Below are 18,608 nucleotides of genomic sequence, written 5' to 3'. Positions count from 1 at the left end.
CGGAAAAGCACAGCTTGTCTGTTTCCTGGAAAGCCCCCCTCCCCTTCCCCAAGGCCACCACCCACTATGCTGCCAGGTCTGGGCTCCAGCGTAATTGTTCCTCGAGAGGGAAATTGCCAGTGGTGGGAGGTTGGCGATGTGAGAACTGCCATGTGTAGGTGGGAATCCCATTGTTGCTCGGGTGGAAGCCTCTTCCTTGGAATTTAAATTTAGCCAGGGCCCTTGAAGATGTACCACCATGGTGAAGGCTGAGCTGGAGGGCCTGTGTCCTCGGTGAGGCTGGGCCATAGACACGCAAACAGGCAGGGCGGCCACAGAGGGCTGCAGGAGGGAATTTGCTTTTTAATTAGGAGAGTGAGACAATTGGAACTGTGTGAGGAAGGTATTTCTGGTACAACTTAGAGGACCCTTAAAAGGGGGTGAGGGGAGCTTCGAGCCCGGGAAATCAGTTGCACCCATCCAAGCACTGGGCCAGGGCAGGGGCAGAGGGAGTGAAGGGAAGGTTCTGGCCCACAGGCACCGGCCAGGTGCACCAACTGCTCTCCTGGTTGTGGAGGTAAGAGTTACCCACAGCCCGAGAGCAAAGCCTCAGCTAAAGCCCACGACATTATTATGTCGGTGAGTCAAAGGGCAGACCTCCCATTAAACCCGGTGACTTCTGCTGAGTTAAGCAATCCCTTTCCTCAGATGCAAAATGGAGGTTGTAGTATTTCCCCTGAAAGGAAATATTGAAGATTATGCGACGATCCATGCACGTAACACACATAAGACACCCAGAACAGCACCTGGTCGCTATCAGGTGTACAAAGCACACAGTTTCCCTCACATTCTCTCTTTCCTGCCAGCTCCAATCCCTAGGGAAATGACTCCCTACCTAGGGAGCCAGGTGAGTCCCAAAGCAGCCGAAGTCAGGAGGCTGGGATTCTCCGTGGCTACGTGGCCACGCCGAGCTCTCACTGGTCGTTGATCTGAGATCTAAGTCGCTCTCATCCGCCGTCCTAAACTACCATTTCCCTCAGATTCACAGAGCACCTGGGTCCGCCAGCCCATGATCCCAGGCTTCCTGATGAGGACGGTTCCTCCCTGGATGGCCCTGTGGGTGTGGCAGGTCCCTTCTCCCCTTCCTGCTCCTCCTCTGGATTCTCTAACATGGGTGCACAATCAAAACTTCCGGGAGCTGGAAAACAGGACTCAATGCTTTGGACCACTTCTGTCCCTGAGCAGGGCTGGGCCTAAAAGTTACCCTGGCCCCCACACAAAGCCCTAGGGTAGCAGGCAGCCTCTAAAATGACCTCAAAGACGCCTGCCTCCCGGGATTCAGCCCTGGTGGAAGCCCCTCCCCTGAGTGTGGGCTGGGCCACGTGACTGCCTTCTAACAAATAGAATACAGCAAAAGCCACAGGATGTAACTTATGAAATTAGATTTCAAACAAACTGTGGCTTTCATCTTGTAGGCCCTTTCTTACGCTCTCTCTCTCTCTCTCTCTCCTGCCATGTTGAGTGAGTAGCCATCACGGAGAGGCCCCCCCTTGGCAAGAGACTGACGTCTCCAGTGAGTACCTGAGACCTGACGACAGCCACGTGTGTGAGATTGGAAGTGGATCCTCCCCCATTTCAGCCTGGAGTCTGGAGATCACCGCAGGCCCAGCTGCCCCCGTGACTGCAGTGTGGGAGCAAATCTCACCCCGAAGCCATGCCTGGATTCCTGACCCACAGAAACTGTAAGATAATACATGTTGATTTAAGCCTCTATGTTTCGGGGTCATTTGTTACACAGCAATCCGTAACTGATACACTTGTGTACCCTCAGGTGGGATAGAATGGAGTGAAGACGGGAGACTTGAGAGAGCTATTTTAGAAGTCACTGGGAAGGCCTCAATGAAGAGCCAGAGCTGCTAGAAAAAAGGACTGTGACACTACCAAGAAGCAAGCCTTGTGGCCACGTTCCCAGGAAGTCACTTGAGAACAAATAGGGGCTGGAAGCAGACCCCCCAGTCAGCCAGTCAGAGCTTCAGCTGGTGGGCTCTGAGTTAGTCCAGCTGCCACCGCCTTCCCCACTGAAGTGGCTGAGGAGGCCACAGGGATTTCAGGTAATGAAGACTCCCCAGTCCTGCCTCCCTGGGCCACTGTATTGACAAAGATTCTATTATCCCCTGATCCAGATTCCATCATATCCCAGCCCAGCAGTCAGGGGACCACTTACAGCTGGGGGTCCGCTTCCTCTCCTTGCCTCTGCCTCCTCCCTCTTCCTTTGGTACATCATGTCTTCCATCCTTGCCCATATTTGTTGTCTTGGTTACATGGCCAGACTCCTGATATGCTGCTAGTTTTCATTTTAATGATATGTTCTTGTAAAGTACAATATTTTACTTCAATTGCATGTGTCACTGGATAAATTCCTCCAGCGTGTCTGGCATTTGAGCATCAGCTGACTGAGTGCATTCTACGATTTCAGGGTGTTTCCGCGGCATTTTCTTCCATTTTAATGTCTTTCATTTTAATTTATGATCAGGATCATGATTCAAAGAAGTGGCACGCATGTATCGGTAAATCTTGAATTGGCAAAGCTCATTTAAAACTATCTCCTTAAATCATGCGCACTCCAATGACCATTTGGAAAATAGAATGACAAGTGTTCCCGAGGTAGCGTTTCATGGAGATCTCAAAGAGGGTTTCGAGAGGACACGAGAAGGAGAGTGAGTCTCTGTCCCCGCGACTGGCATCAAGCTGCTTTGAGAGCGGTAGAAGCGGCGGTGTGAGGCCACCTCCTCACGCCTGCTCACGTAAGCTCTGAGTGACAGCTTGAGATGCCCCTCCCCGGGGGCCTGCAGGGCCAGGGGTGGGCCCAAGGGCAGAATAGTGAGAAGTAGGAAAGGGTGAGAAAATAGTGTCCGTGGGGTTCCACTGACATAAAAAGAATGGTTGAATGAGAGCTTAATATTGTCTAAAAATGCAAGATACGCCCATGAGGACACTAACCAGCTGAGCTGCTCTCCGTATCTACCTATCAGGCAAATGTGGACAAAAAGGCTCAAAACCCAGCGGAGGAGACGGAGGAGGTGGGGGGAGGACCATGAGAAGTGGGCAGGTTGACCTTAGGCCAAGTCGCTCTGAAGGCCAGTCCCAGGTCCCAGGCTTGAAGAACTGATGACAGAACAGCCATCTCTTGGCCCTGCATAGACGTGAAGTCAGAGAAGGTGGGGGGCCCCGCTGGAATAATCACAGTGTCTTCTTTGCAGCACCTCAACCTCCGTTTCGCCCGCAACCCTTACGTTAATATCTAAACAGACTTAATACGTGCAAAACCAAGGGCAGGAATAGAAAAAACAACACGACAGAAACAACCAAACCCCAATGCTTTGATGGTCTTTGCCCCTCATGGAAATTGTCCAGCATCGATTCCCCCTTCTTCCTGTTCCTTTCTGCTAGCCGGCATCTCTGGTTAGAGGCGCTCACCACCCAACAGAGCCAACTGAGCCACCCCTGCACCCAGCGCTCCCAGCCTCTGCTCCAACCCCAGGGCTCCCAGGCAAGGGGGAGCCTGACACTGCCTCTCCTCCAGCCATCTGGGGCGCTTTCCATGGCATGAATTTCTTTTTTCAAGTTGATCCAAATTTCCAGGTGAGTTCTCAGAAGCAGTGTCAGATACATGGAGGAGATTGCAAAGCAGAGCTGCTCATCTGTGATCTGACATTGTTCTGTGACTCACGCATTGCACACATACACGCCCACACACACACGCACACACACCATCCATTCCTGAGAAGTGATGGTGAGAATGACACAGCCCCGGACGGGTCTCCCTCTGCCCCACTCCACTTCCGGCTGGTTGCCCTTCCGGACCCAAGCTCGGAGCCTATGGAACACAAGCAAATCATCTCTAAAACAGGCTCAAGAAAAGATAAATTAGGAAGATCAAATTGCATGACAACTCCCAAGGAGAATGACTTTTGTGTTACCCACTCCTATGAACTCTCCATGCTGACACAGTCCGGATTCCTATCAAGAGAGGACGACGGTATGCTGTGGTTTGTGTGTGCGCACGCGCGTGCACAAACACACACACACACACACACACTGAAACACGGCACATATCCTATGACTAGAAGTCAACAGCAGGGCCAGCCAGGCTTCTGCTTAACCCATGAAGTGCCCAGCCCCTTGGGTGTGAACAGTTTACTTTGCAAACCACCCAGGAAAGATGCAAATCACAGAACAAAAGAGCAATCACACCGCAAGTGGCAGTTTATGATGTTCTGGTTCCCAACGAACACGAGTCGCTCGCACCCGTGTCAGTCAACAGGTCACTGCTGCACAGAAGCCATGAAATCAGGTCACTTCATGGTGGGACCGCGAGTGGCAGAGCAAGACGGTGGTGGGTTCCGGCTGAACTGTTTAAGCAAGAAATCGTCTCCTTCTGGAGCAACCCTGATCTCGTTACCCCAACTTGGATCAAGGTTTCCAGATGTATACAGACACCTTGAAGCAAATCAGGATGGTGTTGGCCTTAAGCTTTTTACCTGTCGTTGACATTTTAACAGTCTGTGGGTGGCTTCTAAGTTCCTAGATACCTCCTGACGACTGTAGCATTTATGAGTTACATTTCTTAACGGGACATGCCTTTCACGTGCGCCACGGAAAAGGCTACCAATACCAGCAGTAACACAGAGACACACACACACACCGGAAAACATAAAAGACATCCAAATTGGCACTCTCCTCACCTCCTTTCCCCCTGCCTCATGTGATGTGTGCACTAAAGGAGTGAAATTATGGTCATCAGAGGCAAGGTTGCAAATGATGGGGACCCACACCTTTCAAATAACACAAAAAGTCAGTAATTTTGAGGGCAGCCCGTGGATAGCTACAGTCTAGCTCCTGGAGCCCTGGAACCCCCAGCAAACTCCCTTACTCTCAGCAAACCCCCCAAGTCCTCTTCCACCCATCCTCCCCACCTCGGGTCTCTTGTCATCTTGCAAAGAATGCTGCAAGGTCCTTGGTACACATAGGAGATCATTACACGGCTCAGAGAAAGAATCCAACTCTGTAATTACGGCTACCGTATAATTTCCACTATTCTCACCCCCTGCTTCAGTGGCTCACAAAACTTCCTGCAAAATCCTCCTGCAGCCCGAGAGCTTTTCATGGCTGGGCCGAGGCCCAAGAGGTGAATGTGGTCCTGATAACCTCTGGGAAAAGCAAGACAGGGTTATTACAAGGAAAGGGGAGTGGTGCGTAGCGAGCAAGGGTGGTAGGAAGTTCTATTGTTTAGAAAAAATAAATAAACCGGCCAGTTTTGTTTTTTATTATTTCAAACAACAGACTCGGCGGGCCAGCCTTCCCTTCCCAACTCAGATTTGTCCCCCTGGGCAGGCTCTGCTGAGTCTGCAAGAACAGTAGCTGGGCTCCAGCAAAACTATTAAAAAGGTTGCCACTCTGAGCTCATGGAGCATAGAGTTTGGCTGTTCCGATGGCCGGGTTTTCCCCAAGAGAGCCGCCGGTTCATTCCCACTCACATGACCTTCTGCTCTTACCTCTCACAGGTTTCTGCTTCCCCAGTCCCACCCCTACTCTGGAAATTAAATGTAATGTCTCAGGTGGCTGAAACAGGACTGTTCTTATAGAAATACCCCACAAGAAAAGATGGGAAATGCCAGCCAGCAGTTTATAAAGCCTCCTGGTCACGTGTTGCCTGTCGTCGCCGGCCTGGCTGACCTCTGCCTGGGGACACTTCAAGGCCAGGCTCTGCCCCTGAGGTTTGTCTCTGAGCACAGGGTCTGTCCTCAGCCCACACTCGGGGAGACATGCCTCCCCATCAGGGGCCAGGCTGCCACAGGTGAAAGAGACCCAGCCCCCATCGGTCTCAGTCCTCCCTTGGAACAACAGGCTGCTGGGTTTACAATGCAGCCGTGGCCAGGAAATGTGTCTTTTTTCCCTCCCCCAAGAGAAAATCACCATCTGTTCTGTTATGTGCCCTGAACTCTCAATGTTTATGTCACTGACACCACATTCCAAGGAGCTCAGACAACAGAAGAAAGAAAGAGAGAGAGAGAGAGAGAGAGAGAGAGAGAGAGAGAGAGAGAGAGAGAGAAAGAAAGAAAAAAAGAGACAAAGAAAAGAAAAAAAAAATCCTTTTATAGGTTCTACTAGTTCCTGCAGCAAGCAAGTGATCCTCAGGCACCTGGTGGAAATTTCGGTACCTGGGACTCTTGGAGCACGTGGGAGTAAGTCACTTCCCCATCGCACTGAGATTGGGCTCACTGAGAGAAAAGAGCTAAAGCACCCCAAGTTGCCTTGCTTACTTATTTACGCTCAACAGTGCTTATTCTCCCATCGGGCCAGGCAAAGCAGGTCAACAGGTATTTCACCACTATTTTCATTGTCTGAATGGTGTGTGGTTCCCATATACCTTGGGGACGCCTTTGGGATTCAGAATCCCCTTTTCCCGCAAACCGAACGTATTGAAACGTGGTGAGGAATGAAGTCATCTGCACACCCAATGAAGTCATCTGCACACCTCGAGGTCCTGCTCTAACGCTTGGGCATGGCCCTCCTCGGCTTATTTGGAGGCTTATGAGACACAATTTCAGAAAAGTTTGGGAATCTGCCTTCCGAGTTCACCAAAAGCGAGAAGCCACAGGTGGAAGGAGAAGAAAAGGATGCCGCCAGCAAGCGGAAATGATGAGTGACAACGTGCATTAGAGGAAAACCCCGCACGTCGGACGTGGGGTTGTGTGGGGACAACACACCTACACCTCCCAGTGCCCATCTCCCCTGGGCGTCCACGAAATCCAGTTCAGTACAGGAATAAATAAACCACGAGAAGGCCAAGGCAGCAAGAAAACCTTCAGTTGTGTTCAACATATTCTTTGCAGAAAGGCAGGGGACTACGCCATAGAATTCTTAACGCTATGGAGACCATGGTTAAATTATCTGTGAGTTTGACACTTGGTAGGTGGTTACCTTTTTAGAGGCAACGCCATGCCTGGGGCTTTGCCTGTCCCGTCCGGGCAGAGCGCCACGGCGGTTCATCAACACGCGCTTCCTCTTCCAGGTACAAGCCATCTGACTGCCCCACGCACGTCTCCCAGCTCATACACACTCTGCTCCCTGCCTCTCACCCTCCACACCCCAGACCCACTGCCTGTTCCCCAGAGACGTCCAATTTAAAGAAAGAAACGATCGCTGAAATGGGCTGTAGGATGGGAACAGGCAGTTTTCTCGATTTGCAGCGAACATCTCCCTTTGGCCACCTCGAGCTGACACCCAGAAACACAGCAGTGAGAAAGTAGGGATGAAGGCCACCTCTGATCAGGCAGTGCTGCTTTGTCAGCCTGAATCACACAATGTCCAAAGAACTCCACGGGAAGCCTAAGGAAGACAAGCGGGAGCTCCACGTGGAGTCGCCACTGTGTCCCTGGGACGAGCCTGAAGAACGACGATGATCAGCCAACAGAAAACAGAATCTCCTGCCTACAGTCTTTGAAAGGCTTTTAATCCAAGCCCGGAGGGTACCCCACGGGGCCAGCTCCTACTCATCGCGACGAGAAGCCTGAACAGAGCTGGGTGAGAGAATAGTCCTGCGTGGACAGCTACCCCCAGCACTGCTGATGCGCCGAGGTCAGCCAGTGCCCCAGAAGCCATCAGTCTTCTGAAGAATGTGGAAGAAAGCTCGTGTCCCCGGGTCACAGCACCTCACTCCACCTCAAGCAACTCCTAGAGGCCTACAACATGCACGGTTTCCTCGTCCCATGATTTGGCTCTTCGCCCCATGAGCAACTGTAGCAGAAACTCCTACAGTTTTTTCCATCTGTTTCCCCGAATGAATCCCAGACAGATGGACCAGGCAGAAGGGCTGCAGCAGGAGGAGCAGGCACACCCACTGCCCCTGTTCACCATCCTCCACAATCCAGACCTAATAACGCTCTTGCCTCAGGCACAAGCCCGAGCTGGACAGACTACATCGCTCAGGACGGCAGAGCAGAGCTGCGGTCACACCGCTCCGTTCACACCACTCTTAGGGAAGAGGTGAGCTCACACTCTCCCAGGGGGATTTCCACAACAGCCCTCATACAAAGGGAGAGAAGGCACGAGGGCATCGTCCGTGATCTCCACGGCAAGATACCTCCTTCGCTCCAACCTGCATCCCTCGCCCACCAGGCCCAGGTAGGAAACAAGCATGAGGTAACATCCATCCCAGTGGGGGCAGACTGGCTTCCCAATCACCAGAGTGACTGCACCCCCGTCCTACCTTCTTCAGTTTGCCGCTTTTGGTGCCCACGAAGGCCAGAGAGTGGTTCTTGTAGACATATGCGATGACCGACGTCATGCGGTCCCGGTCCTCTGTGAAGACAGGGACACCACGTACCATCTCCGACACGCCCAGGGGGGCATTCATATCCAGGCCACAGAAGTTATCATCAATGGTTAACAGCTGCAAGTCAGACAAGGAGAACCGTTAGCAGGGAGCATCAGGGCAATTGGCAGGGGTACAGAGTCAGGGAACGAGAGCGTCAGAAGAATCCTTAGCTATGAATCAGCCAGTATAAATCTCTCCCTTTTGACATGAAAAAACACAGCTCCAGAGAAACTATATGACCTGTCCACGGTCATCCAAGTAGGTTGCAGGACTCTGGAAAAACTAGCACAGCTTCCTACACTCTCTTTTCGTCCTGCTCTCATGGTCTCTCTGTCCCTCCTACAAGCCCGCCAGGCGCCATACTCGTCCACCACCACCGTCACGTCGGAAAGCCCGGGGCCAGCGGCCACGACCATGGGCTCCAGACGGCTCTGCTCAGGCGTGAGACGGTTGTGGTCTCCTCAGCTACACACTTACTGTTGAGCAGACACACGAATGAGGACTCAAAGCGCAGAAGAGAGAACTAGAAACATTAATGCATGAATGACAGTGTGATGACGAAGACCTGCAGGGAAAGGGCGATGGAAGTGGAAGATTTGTGAGTGAACTGAACAAGTACAATGGGGCTCCCTCTCCCCAATATCAGGCTCCCTGTTTCTTTCAGAGCATCGCAAAGAGGGGCAGCCCTGGTCTTGTCAGACCTACGCCAGCGTTTCCAAAAGCGTCTTCCATGGAAGCCAAGCCCCCCAAGATACTCTACCATAAAAGGATTCCTTGAGCAAATAACTTGGGGAAACATAATACATTCTAATACCACGTAAGAGACTCCAAATAATGAATTACAGGAAAGGTCTGAAAAGCCTTTTTAAGAAGAAATATATTGAACATTACCTCAGCCTTTCCCGAATGTTTTACTCCCTAAACCATGTTGGACCAGAACACCCCCTAGCATTCTATACAGAGAATATTCCCTGCATATTCTGGGACACACGGACTCAACTCTTGCTCCTGATTCCAGAACAATTTCAGGAGTCAGGGAACCAACAGGAAAGGCTTTGGGCCGGTTTCCCTCACAGTGTTTCAACTGAATCTCTCCCTGTTTTATTCCAGGGTGAGACCCAAATGTAAGCAGAGGGTCACAGCTGGATTCTGACCTCGCGAGTGGCAAAGACCTTGACAATGGCTGGTGCAGAGCCCCCCGGGCTCCCCTCTGGGCAGCTCTGGGTTGGCATAGACCTCTCCCAGGCTCGAAGAATCCCCACTGGATTTTCCCCTTTTCTCAAAAGAACTGTGTGGCCTTAGAAGAGTTATTCCATACTTTTATTTTCCACTCTATAAAGATAAAGGAAACAAGCCCTGCTTTTTGATGGGCTTCCATAAAACCTACAGAGCTCATGCCTGTAAATGTCTTTGGACTTTTCAGAGAAAGGAGTAAAATAAAATAATAAAATACAAGGTGTCACTTTTTTAAAGGCTTCAATCCAGCCAAAGGAAAAGGCATCTGGAGAAGCAGCAGGCAGGCTCTTGCAGGGAGCTATGCGAAAGTGGCCAACTCTGAGCTTTTCAGAGCTTCCGGGGGATGGGGGGACCTCCGGCTCCCTCCCAGAAGTGGGGGAGACAGCTACTGTCCATCTCAGGGAAGACAACGGGTTTAGCATCTCCATCTTCTCTCTGAGCTCTCCCCTCCTTTTTATCGTGGGGGTGGGGAGCAGTCAAGGCGAGGACTGGGAGAGCCTGGGCAGGCCACGTGCTCCGTGCCTCTCTCTGCTCACCCTGCTCTCGCATGCTACGGTCCAACAGCACCAGACCAAACACGACTTCTCCCCCCTCAAAAGAGAAAAACAAAAACAAAAAACTGTAGAAGTCAGGGGGGTGGGGGGTGGGAGATGAGGGCAAGGGGGATCAAATATATGGTGATGGAAGGAGAACTGACTCTGGGTGGTGAACACACAATGTAATTTATAGATGATGTGATACAGAATTGTACACCTGAAATCTATGTAATTTTACTAACAATTGTCACCCCGATAAATTAAAAAGAAAGAAAGAAAGAAAGAAAGAAAGAAAGAAAGAAAGAAAGAAAGAAAGAAAGAAAGAAAGAAAGAAAGAAAGAAAGAAAGAAAAGAAAAGAAAAAGGGGAAAAAAAAACTGTAGGAGTCAAAGTTAGGAGGGAGCTTTCAAGGTCTAGATCTTTATAGTTTCAAGATCTTTATAGTTCTTTCCTAAAATGAGGAAAGGAAAGGAGACAGGTGGGGAAGAATGAAAGGAATGGACAGAAAAGAAGAACAAAAAATCCAGACGGAGGGAAGACGATGGTTCCTCCCTGCGGGACCAGCTGCAGTGACCTACCAGGTGTTCTGAGGGCAGCCTAGGGCATGCTGGGAACGTGCGTGACGTTGCATGTTCCGGCCTCTGGTTCCTAGAGAGGCCTCATCCCTCACTTTCTTGGCCTCACGCTGTGCTGCGAGGACCTCTGCCATCAGCTAACGTGCCTTGTCCATCATGGCCCATTTCCAAGTAGATGATGAGTCTGAATGATTGTCTGCCCTGCCCAGGAGGAAACTGAGGCCGGGAGCAAACCAGTCCTTGTTTCCCAGTCTTCCACCACCCCTCGCTGGCCTGGGGAAGCTTAGGCTGCTCGGCCCTCAGAAATGCTTTTCTGAGTTACTGAAAACCATTCTTCCCCTTGGCTGGGCAGGACACAAGCAAATAAATAAACAGCCACCTACAAACAGATGGTCTGCATTTGGCCAACTGCATCATTGAATCATCGCTTGTTCCAATGCAGAAAGTCAGGGACTTGTGAGCTCCAGAAGCTGTGTCACCATGTGCAGCAAAGGGCCTGGTGAGGGACATTTGCATCCAAAGGAAGTGAGGATGGCTCAGCCTGGTGGCCAGCTCATGATGGCTCCCTACGAGGCTACGTCAGGAGCCAGGTCTCTGTCTCCTCACCTGGACCTGACAGACACCCCCCACATTGCCTACCTCCTGGTGTCGTCCTGAGGTTCAAATACAGCAAAGACTGCAGTGGGGGCTCCTAGCATGGTATTTGGATTCCAGGAACAACGGGATCAACAAACAACAAGTGCTGGCGCAGATGTGGAGAAAAGGGAACCCTGGTGCACTGCTGGCAGGATTGCAGGTTGGTGCAGCCACTATGGAAATCAGGATGGAGGTATCTCAAAAAACTAGAAATGGAACTATCTTATGACCCAGCAATTCCACTCTTAAGTATCTAGCCAGAGAAATCCAAAACACTAATTCAAAAAAACTTATGCACCCCTATGTTTATTGCAGCACTGTACACAATAGCCAAGACATGGAAACAACCGTCTGTCCATCGCTAGATGACTGGATTAAGAAACGGTGGTACATTTATACAATGGAGCGTTACTCGGCCATAAAGAAGAATGAAATCTCACCATTTGCAATGACATGGATGGACCTAGAGAACATTACGCTAAGTGAAATAGTCAGAGACAAATACCATATGATCTCACTTATATGAGGAATCTAAAAAATAGAATAAACGAACAAAGTAATCAGAAACAGTCTCAGAGACATAGAGGAAAAACTGAGGGTTGCTCGATGGGAGGAGGGTGGGAATAAGGGAGACGAGGAAGGGATTCGAAAGCACAATCAGTAACCGGAAGATTGCCATGGGGTTACGAAAGACAGTTTGGGGAATATAATCAATAATGTTGTAAAGATTTTATAGGGTACTCAATGGGGTACCTTGTCTCATTAGGGAGACCACTTCAAGGACGGTGTGGACGCCTGACCACTGCGCTGTACACCTGAAGCTGAAGCTGAATAATAATGAATGTCAACTATAATTTTATATAGAGAGAGTCACAGGATGTGGAGTACCGCACAGGGAACACATAGTGTCAATGGAATTGGAGCAACCACATGCGATGTCAGAGCGGTAGTAGATTGGGGGAGGGGGTTAGCACTTTGTGAGGGGTGTAAATGTTTAACTATTATATTGTTTAGTACACCTGGAGCTAATAAAAAACAAAAACAAAAAACAATGGGGACTTTCTCCCCAGGCCGCCCCCCGCCTCGGTTTCTCCCTCTGAACAGGGCCTCAGGTGATGAAGGGGTCATGGGGGGCTCTGAGCAGGCGCAGCCCAGGTCCGCATGGATGCTGAGGCACCCCAGCTGTGGCATGAGATGGACGCACTCTTTGTTTCCTCGAAGCTGGAGCGATGGGGGTAATTTTTCACGCTGAAATCGTGGAAGAAACCCAGGCCTCGCGTTCACCAAGCAGCCCAGCTGCCCCCCGATACACAGCGTGGCCTAGCCTTCTCCTGTTCTCTGAGCCTCCTTTTCCTTGACGGTAAACTAGCAAGACAGGACTGGGTGAGGTAACAGGTATGACGGCACCTGGTAAGCAGGAAAGCACTTCATCACTGTGAGGTGACAGTGCACGTTCACTTTTTCCCGTGGAAATCCCACCCGGAACAGGGGTAGGACGGCTGCAGGGGTGACTCGAGCTGCCTCCTGACCAGGGCACAATGCTCCAAGGTCACGACCTGCCAGGTCTGAGCTGAAGCTGCAGGGTAATTACAGTACCGGGAAGAGAAGGCAGAGGGTCCCACAAGGCCCACAGACTGGGGGGCGGGGGCAAAGTAGAGGGAACAGACGCCAGGGCCGTGTGAGCCTGGGAAGGGAGGCTAATTGGTGAGAGAGCCTTCAACAGGTGAGGGCCGGCGTGGGTTCCTGAGCAGCCTGGGCAACGGGCAAGGACCCTGTCTGCTCTGGCCGTGGCCGAGCCCTCCCGAGGCCCCATTAGCCGCAAGATTAGAGGAGCCAGGAAGGGACTGGCTGTGCTGTAATCAGAAGCCCAGCCTCGCCTGCAGGCCCAGGTCACTTCTCTCCCGCCACAAATACCCGGGAATGAGCTGTGGCCACTGTCAGAATGTTTGTTTATTAGAGAGCAGTTTCGTGTTGCCAAGGGAAGGGAATAGGGTCTGTCGCATGGGAATACAGGTGAGGTCTACTTGGGCCACCCCGTGAACAGATATGGAAGCTTTAGACCGGGCCATACACTGTGGGGTCCCCTCTGTCCCAATCAGGAGGATAACATCTGCTTTCCGCCATGTCCCCATGGGATGCATGGGTTATACATTAAGCCTGGTGAGCCACTGGACTCCAGGGACCATGAGTTCAAGGCTGGAACCATGTTTTATGCATCTTTATACCCTTAGCTTAGTTCCTGGTTCATAGTAGGTTCGGGCATATGTGTTAAATGGATAGATGGATGGATTGGATGCATGCATGCTTGCATGCATGGATGCATGGATAACTAAATAAAAGCCTGAGTTTCTGTCACCCCAATAAATTTAATAAAGATGAACAAAAAAGCCTCAGTTTTACAGTAGCTAACATTGTGGAACTAGAGTCAGAATGCCTAGGTGTGAATCCCAGCTTCATTACTTAATGCCTCGGGCAAGTTATTAGGTTGGTTTCAAAAGTAATTGCAGTTTAAAAGGTTAAAAATAATTGCAAATACCACAATTACTTTTGCACCAACCTAATATTTAAGCTCTCTGTGCCTCAATCTATTATGGGTAGAATGGGAATAATAATAACAGTGTACATGACGTCTGACAATTAAGCCTGCGAACTCGTCCAAGAAAAAGTGCTCCATCCCTCATTGCTGAGTATCACTTCGGTGACCTTGAAAGTACTCCCTGTGGGAAGCTATGCACTGATGCCCCTGCGTAGTCCACCGTTCAAAGCAATTTTGGACCTCTTTTTCTGGAATGGCCATCAGAACTGTTGTCTCATTACCCTTGATGTCCTGAATGTCATCAAAATGTCTTCCTTTCAATATTTCCTTTTTCTTCGGGTAAAGAAAGAAGTCACTGGGGGCCAAGTCAGGTGAGCAGGGAGGGTGTTCCAATACAGTTATTTGTTTACTGGCTAAAAACTTCCTCACTACAGTGATGTGTGAGCTGGTGCATTGTCGTGATGCAAGAGCCATGAATTGTTGGCGAAAAGTTCAGGTCGTCTAACTTTTTCACGCAGCCTTTTCAGCACTTCCAAATAGTAAACTTGGTTAACTGTGTGTCCAGTTGGTACAAATTCATAATGAATAATCCCTCTGATATCAAAAAAGGTTAGCAACAGCGTTGCAACAAGTTCGTGAACATAATTGTCAGACCTCGTACGTCCTAGTGCTGTGGTGAGTATTAAGTGATTTACGACAAGTAGGACAATGCCTGGCACTTCCTAAGTGTTGTGGGAGGGCTAACTCTTCTTCTTGTTTGTCATCTTAGACAATTCAGACAACTTGGTGAGTCGCAGAGTCTGTGGGGAAATGCATGGCCTCTGCCTCAGAGAGGTGGACTCAAGATTAAAGGAGCTAATGTTAGCAAGATGAAATAGCGAAGGTGGTACTTCCTAAAGATCTAGCAGACCAATGAGTGTAAAGGGCAGAGCAGAGGAATGGCCTACGTTCCAGAAGCATCACCTCTATTCATTAGAAATGAAAATTCTCGGGCCCCACTCAGAAACCGGATCACTCACTCTGAGATGGGGCTCTGGGATTTGCATCTTCACATCACCCCAGGTGATTCTGCTGCACACTGAGGTCTGAGAAGGCCTGGCGTGGGTCACAGTGGAGGTCCTGTCCTCTCTGAGGATGCACAGATCACACCGGCAAGGGACAAGCATTGTCGTTCTGGAGCAAGAGCCACTGGACCAGGGCGTGGAGAGGCCCATGGCCGCCCCGAAGGCCACCCTGAGCGGTGTTGGTGGGGATGGCATGGGGAGCTGGAGCTGACTCTCTGAATTACAATCTAAGAGTTTACCGTGCTCCCCCTGCACACAGCGGCAAAGGTTACTGCGCAATTATGTGCGGCTACATACAAATGACACAGCAGTTACGGTGACTTTACCAATTACAGGGAAATTGCTCCCACTCTGCAGAGACCGGCGCTCTGAAAAGCTCTATCATCTCCACGGAAAGGGGATTTTAAATGCTGCCAGCATCCTTCCTCCGGCAGTCTCCCCGGCTCCGGGGCAGAGCTGCAAAGCAACCACCCAAGAACGCCAGAAGTGTCTGGTGGTCTCTGCAGAGACTCTTGGGGAAAGCCGAAGAAGGGGCCTAGTTGGGGTACCACGGGGACATCTCCTGTGGAGCGCCTGTGCATCCTCGCCGAACCCCATGCCGGCTGACACACTCATAAGGAACCATCCCCCTGACACTGCGCCACTCCATCTTGAAGGCCAAGGATGATGAGGTGGGGTGGGGCCCTGATCCTGAAATCACCCCTCCCCCCAGCTAGCATGGCCCCTGGGCTGGTTCCTGGTGGCACCACACCTGCCAAATGGAGCTGTTTTAGCCCCACCCTCAGGTGCCCCACTTTTGCAGAAACACATATGGAGTCCGCATTACGAAAAGGTCAGAAGTCGGCCAGAGCTCAGTGGTCCAAATGCAGCGCTAATGACTTAGAGGGTCACCAGGTCCATCCCCCGGGGGCCAATTAGCTCAGTTCTGGGACACAGTCTCCTCCACAGCCACAGGCTGCTCCTCTCAGCCCCGGCGTCACTGTTTACAAATATCCCAAACTAATCCCCAGGAGGCCACACAGGTGAACAGGTGGGTATAGACAGTGTAGCCACCGCCTCCTCCCGGGATGCAAGTGTCCACTGTCCGGGCCAGCAGCAGCCATCTCTAAGCCCAGGGCGGAAAATCCAAAGTCAGATCTGGTCCTCCCACTGTTAACGGGCAGCTCTTAGTCCAGCAGAGAGAGGAGTCGTTTCTTCTGGGAGCAGCTCTCCTGCCCTCCCTGAATGCAAAAGTAGCAGCGAGTCCCATGCAGAGGGGTCCTGAGCACCCCCACGCCCAGCCACAAAGCTGGGAGGCCAGACCACTAGACGGGGGAAGAAGGCATCAGAGATTGGCCCGCGCTCACCCATGGTAGGGCCTTCAGTGGGGCCTTTTCCCATCAAATTTGTGGTCTCTTAGGCTATTGGAATTCCTGTTTCCATTAGGGGACACTGAGGCACTACATGAAGACAACACGATTTACTATTCCTCACTCACTGATTTGCTGAAGAACGCTTGGGGAGGACCCAACAACACAGAGATGAAACGTCTCAGTTCCTCCCTCTTTTCTAGTTGGGGAGACACACCTGGGCCGTGACCGGACAAGGCCCTGCTTCCGCTATGTACCTGGTGCTGGGGGTACAGAGGGCATGGCCAACTGTCTGGGGAAGCAGCAGGGCTTTGTGGAAGCAGAACATCTGGGCTCATGTCTGACTTCTCTGTGCAGCACAGACCATGGCGACTTTCATACATCAGGCTATTTCAGAGAAGGAAAATGACTCAGGATCTTAGACCCCAATGACCCATTTTACAGAAGAGGAAACTGAGGCCTACAGAGTAAAATGATGCCTGCCCCCCCAGCCATGATCTATCAAGTTACCAGAAAATAGGTACCAGAACCCCAAGTTCCCAGCACAGCAGGGAAAAAAACTGATCTAATATAGGAGATTCCAAAGGGGTGGCAAGAGAGTGGCCCCAAGGAAACCTATTCCAACATCAGGGGAACCTACTCTCGGGGTCAGAGACTGAGCGGGGAGGAGCCCCGGCCGCAGCTCCTTCTCCTGCCTTCCAGGAAGTGCTCTGCCCTTCTGTGACCTCTGGAAGGAAATAACTCTCCCCTCCTTAGAAGGCCCTTGGCCGATCCTCAGAACTGAGCTGCTCCTTTCCTGGGCTCCTGGGTCCCAAAGGAAAATGAGAGCTGAATCTTTGAAAAGAAATACAAGTTAGGAGAAAAAGAGGAGGGCACCTGGGAGGTACCTGCTGACACAGACTAGAGAAGGTCTTTAGATTCTTCAAGCTCGGCAGCCCTCCATTGCTTTCCATGAATGAATCGTGCGCACATACATACGCAGACCTGACCAGAGCAGGCCTCCGCTGGAAATGGGGCAACAGTGAATTACGCAAGTGGGATTTCTCTCTAAAGCGGGATACTGATCAGGTCAGCTGAAGTAGCTCAGGTCTACACAGAGTCTCCAGTTATAAAGCTGTGCAGTACAGGAAAAGAACGATCACCCACATACTGGGGCCATATTGCAAATGTGACGGCTGAGCCCTAGGCGCTCAGCAATACACACCGTCTGCTGCCCACAGTGTATCCACCCTTGAGACGACACTGCGCCCTCCAATGGTGGGGTGGGGGGGTCAGCAGAGAGAATCCTCTTGGCGAGACTCTAGTAAGCTGGGTTTGTTCTCATCACAAAGCCTCTTACTCCATACAATAGTCCCACATACTTGAGTGCTAGTTTGTAACAAAGAATTACAAAATGGGACCATACAAACCCCTCATGGCTTTGCTGCGCTGCATAAACTTCCTTTTCCCTTTGATGAGTTCTCACCTTCCCCAGAAGGTCTGCAGGTGGCCCACGCTGACCCCAGAGGTTGAACTCTCTTGAGAGACAGAGAAGTCCGGCATCAGGTGAAGGCTGGCCCCGCACCTGGCCGTGAGCACAGCCAAGGGAAACGGAACATGGGAACGAGGGCTCATCCACTTCGCTACGGCCCCCTTAGCTCAGAAGGATTCTTTATTGTGTCTTTCGCAGTGAGATTGTAGGAAAACGAGGGGGCACAGAGCAAGAGAGGGGATGCCAGCAAACACTGCCACAAAAACCTCGTCAGACAAACACATTGGAGGGGCTTCAGGGGAAGGGTCTCAGCTTTGGGAAAATGACCCAACAAACGACACCAACGTTCCCAAGAGCCGAGTGTTGTGTTTCTAAGCATCTCACAAAGGGCTGGTACCTACATACAGGATAGAAGGTCATGATGTTCTAGGAGCTGTGTGTGTGTGTGTGTGTGTGTGTGTGTGTGTGTGTGTGTCGGAGACAAACATCCATTGAATTAATGTATTTAACTACTACGGAACAATGAAAGCGATTTGCTGAAAGCAACACTTTTATACTCATTTTGGTAGTTCTGTGTGTTTTGAGACTGTCTGTGGCCCAGTCCCCCCAGATATCTAAATGGTCTTTCACTTATCACCATAACAAGCTATCCTTCTAATAGGAAACTAATGCCACTAATTGGAGCTGTTTTTCCAAGAGTGGGGCATTAGCCGAGCACACTCCCAGCAGGCCTGGCTGTAACCAACAGTGAGCTATGGGGACGCAACCCTCCTAAGAGCGGCTGAGCACAGTGGTCAGAAAGCAGCATCACCTCAGCATCCTGGGGCTGAACCCACGACCTTCTCCT

At 50.9% G+C, this 18,608-nt stretch overlaps 1 protein-coding gene across 3 annotated transcripts in view; it reads right to left on the bottom strand.

The window, feature by feature from the left end:
- PLXNA4 (plexin A4) overlaps window positions 1-18,608 on the bottom strand; it is a 415,500-nt gene that overhangs the window by 321,541 nt on the left and 75,351 nt on the right. For all 3 annotated transcript variants that reach the window (XM_033098740.1, XM_033098742.1, XM_033098741.1), the window contains exon 3: window positions 8,252-8,434. In XM_033098740.1, coding sequence (XP_032954631.1) covers window positions 8,252-8,434 — 183 coding nt within the window. The remainder of the gene's footprint in view (window positions 1-8,251; window positions 8,435-18,608) is intronic.

This window comes from Rhinolophus ferrumequinum, chromosome 26 (genome assembly GCF_004115265.2).
Source record: "Rhinolophus ferrumequinum isolate MPI-CBG mRhiFer1 chromosome 26, mRhiFer1_v1.p, whole genome shotgun sequence".
Lineage (NCBI taxonomy): Eukaryota > Metazoa > Chordata > Mammalia > Chiroptera > Rhinolophidae > Rhinolophus > Rhinolophus ferrumequinum.
Note: the sequence above shows the minus strand (reverse complement) of the source record. Positions and strands in the feature narration are given on the sequence as shown.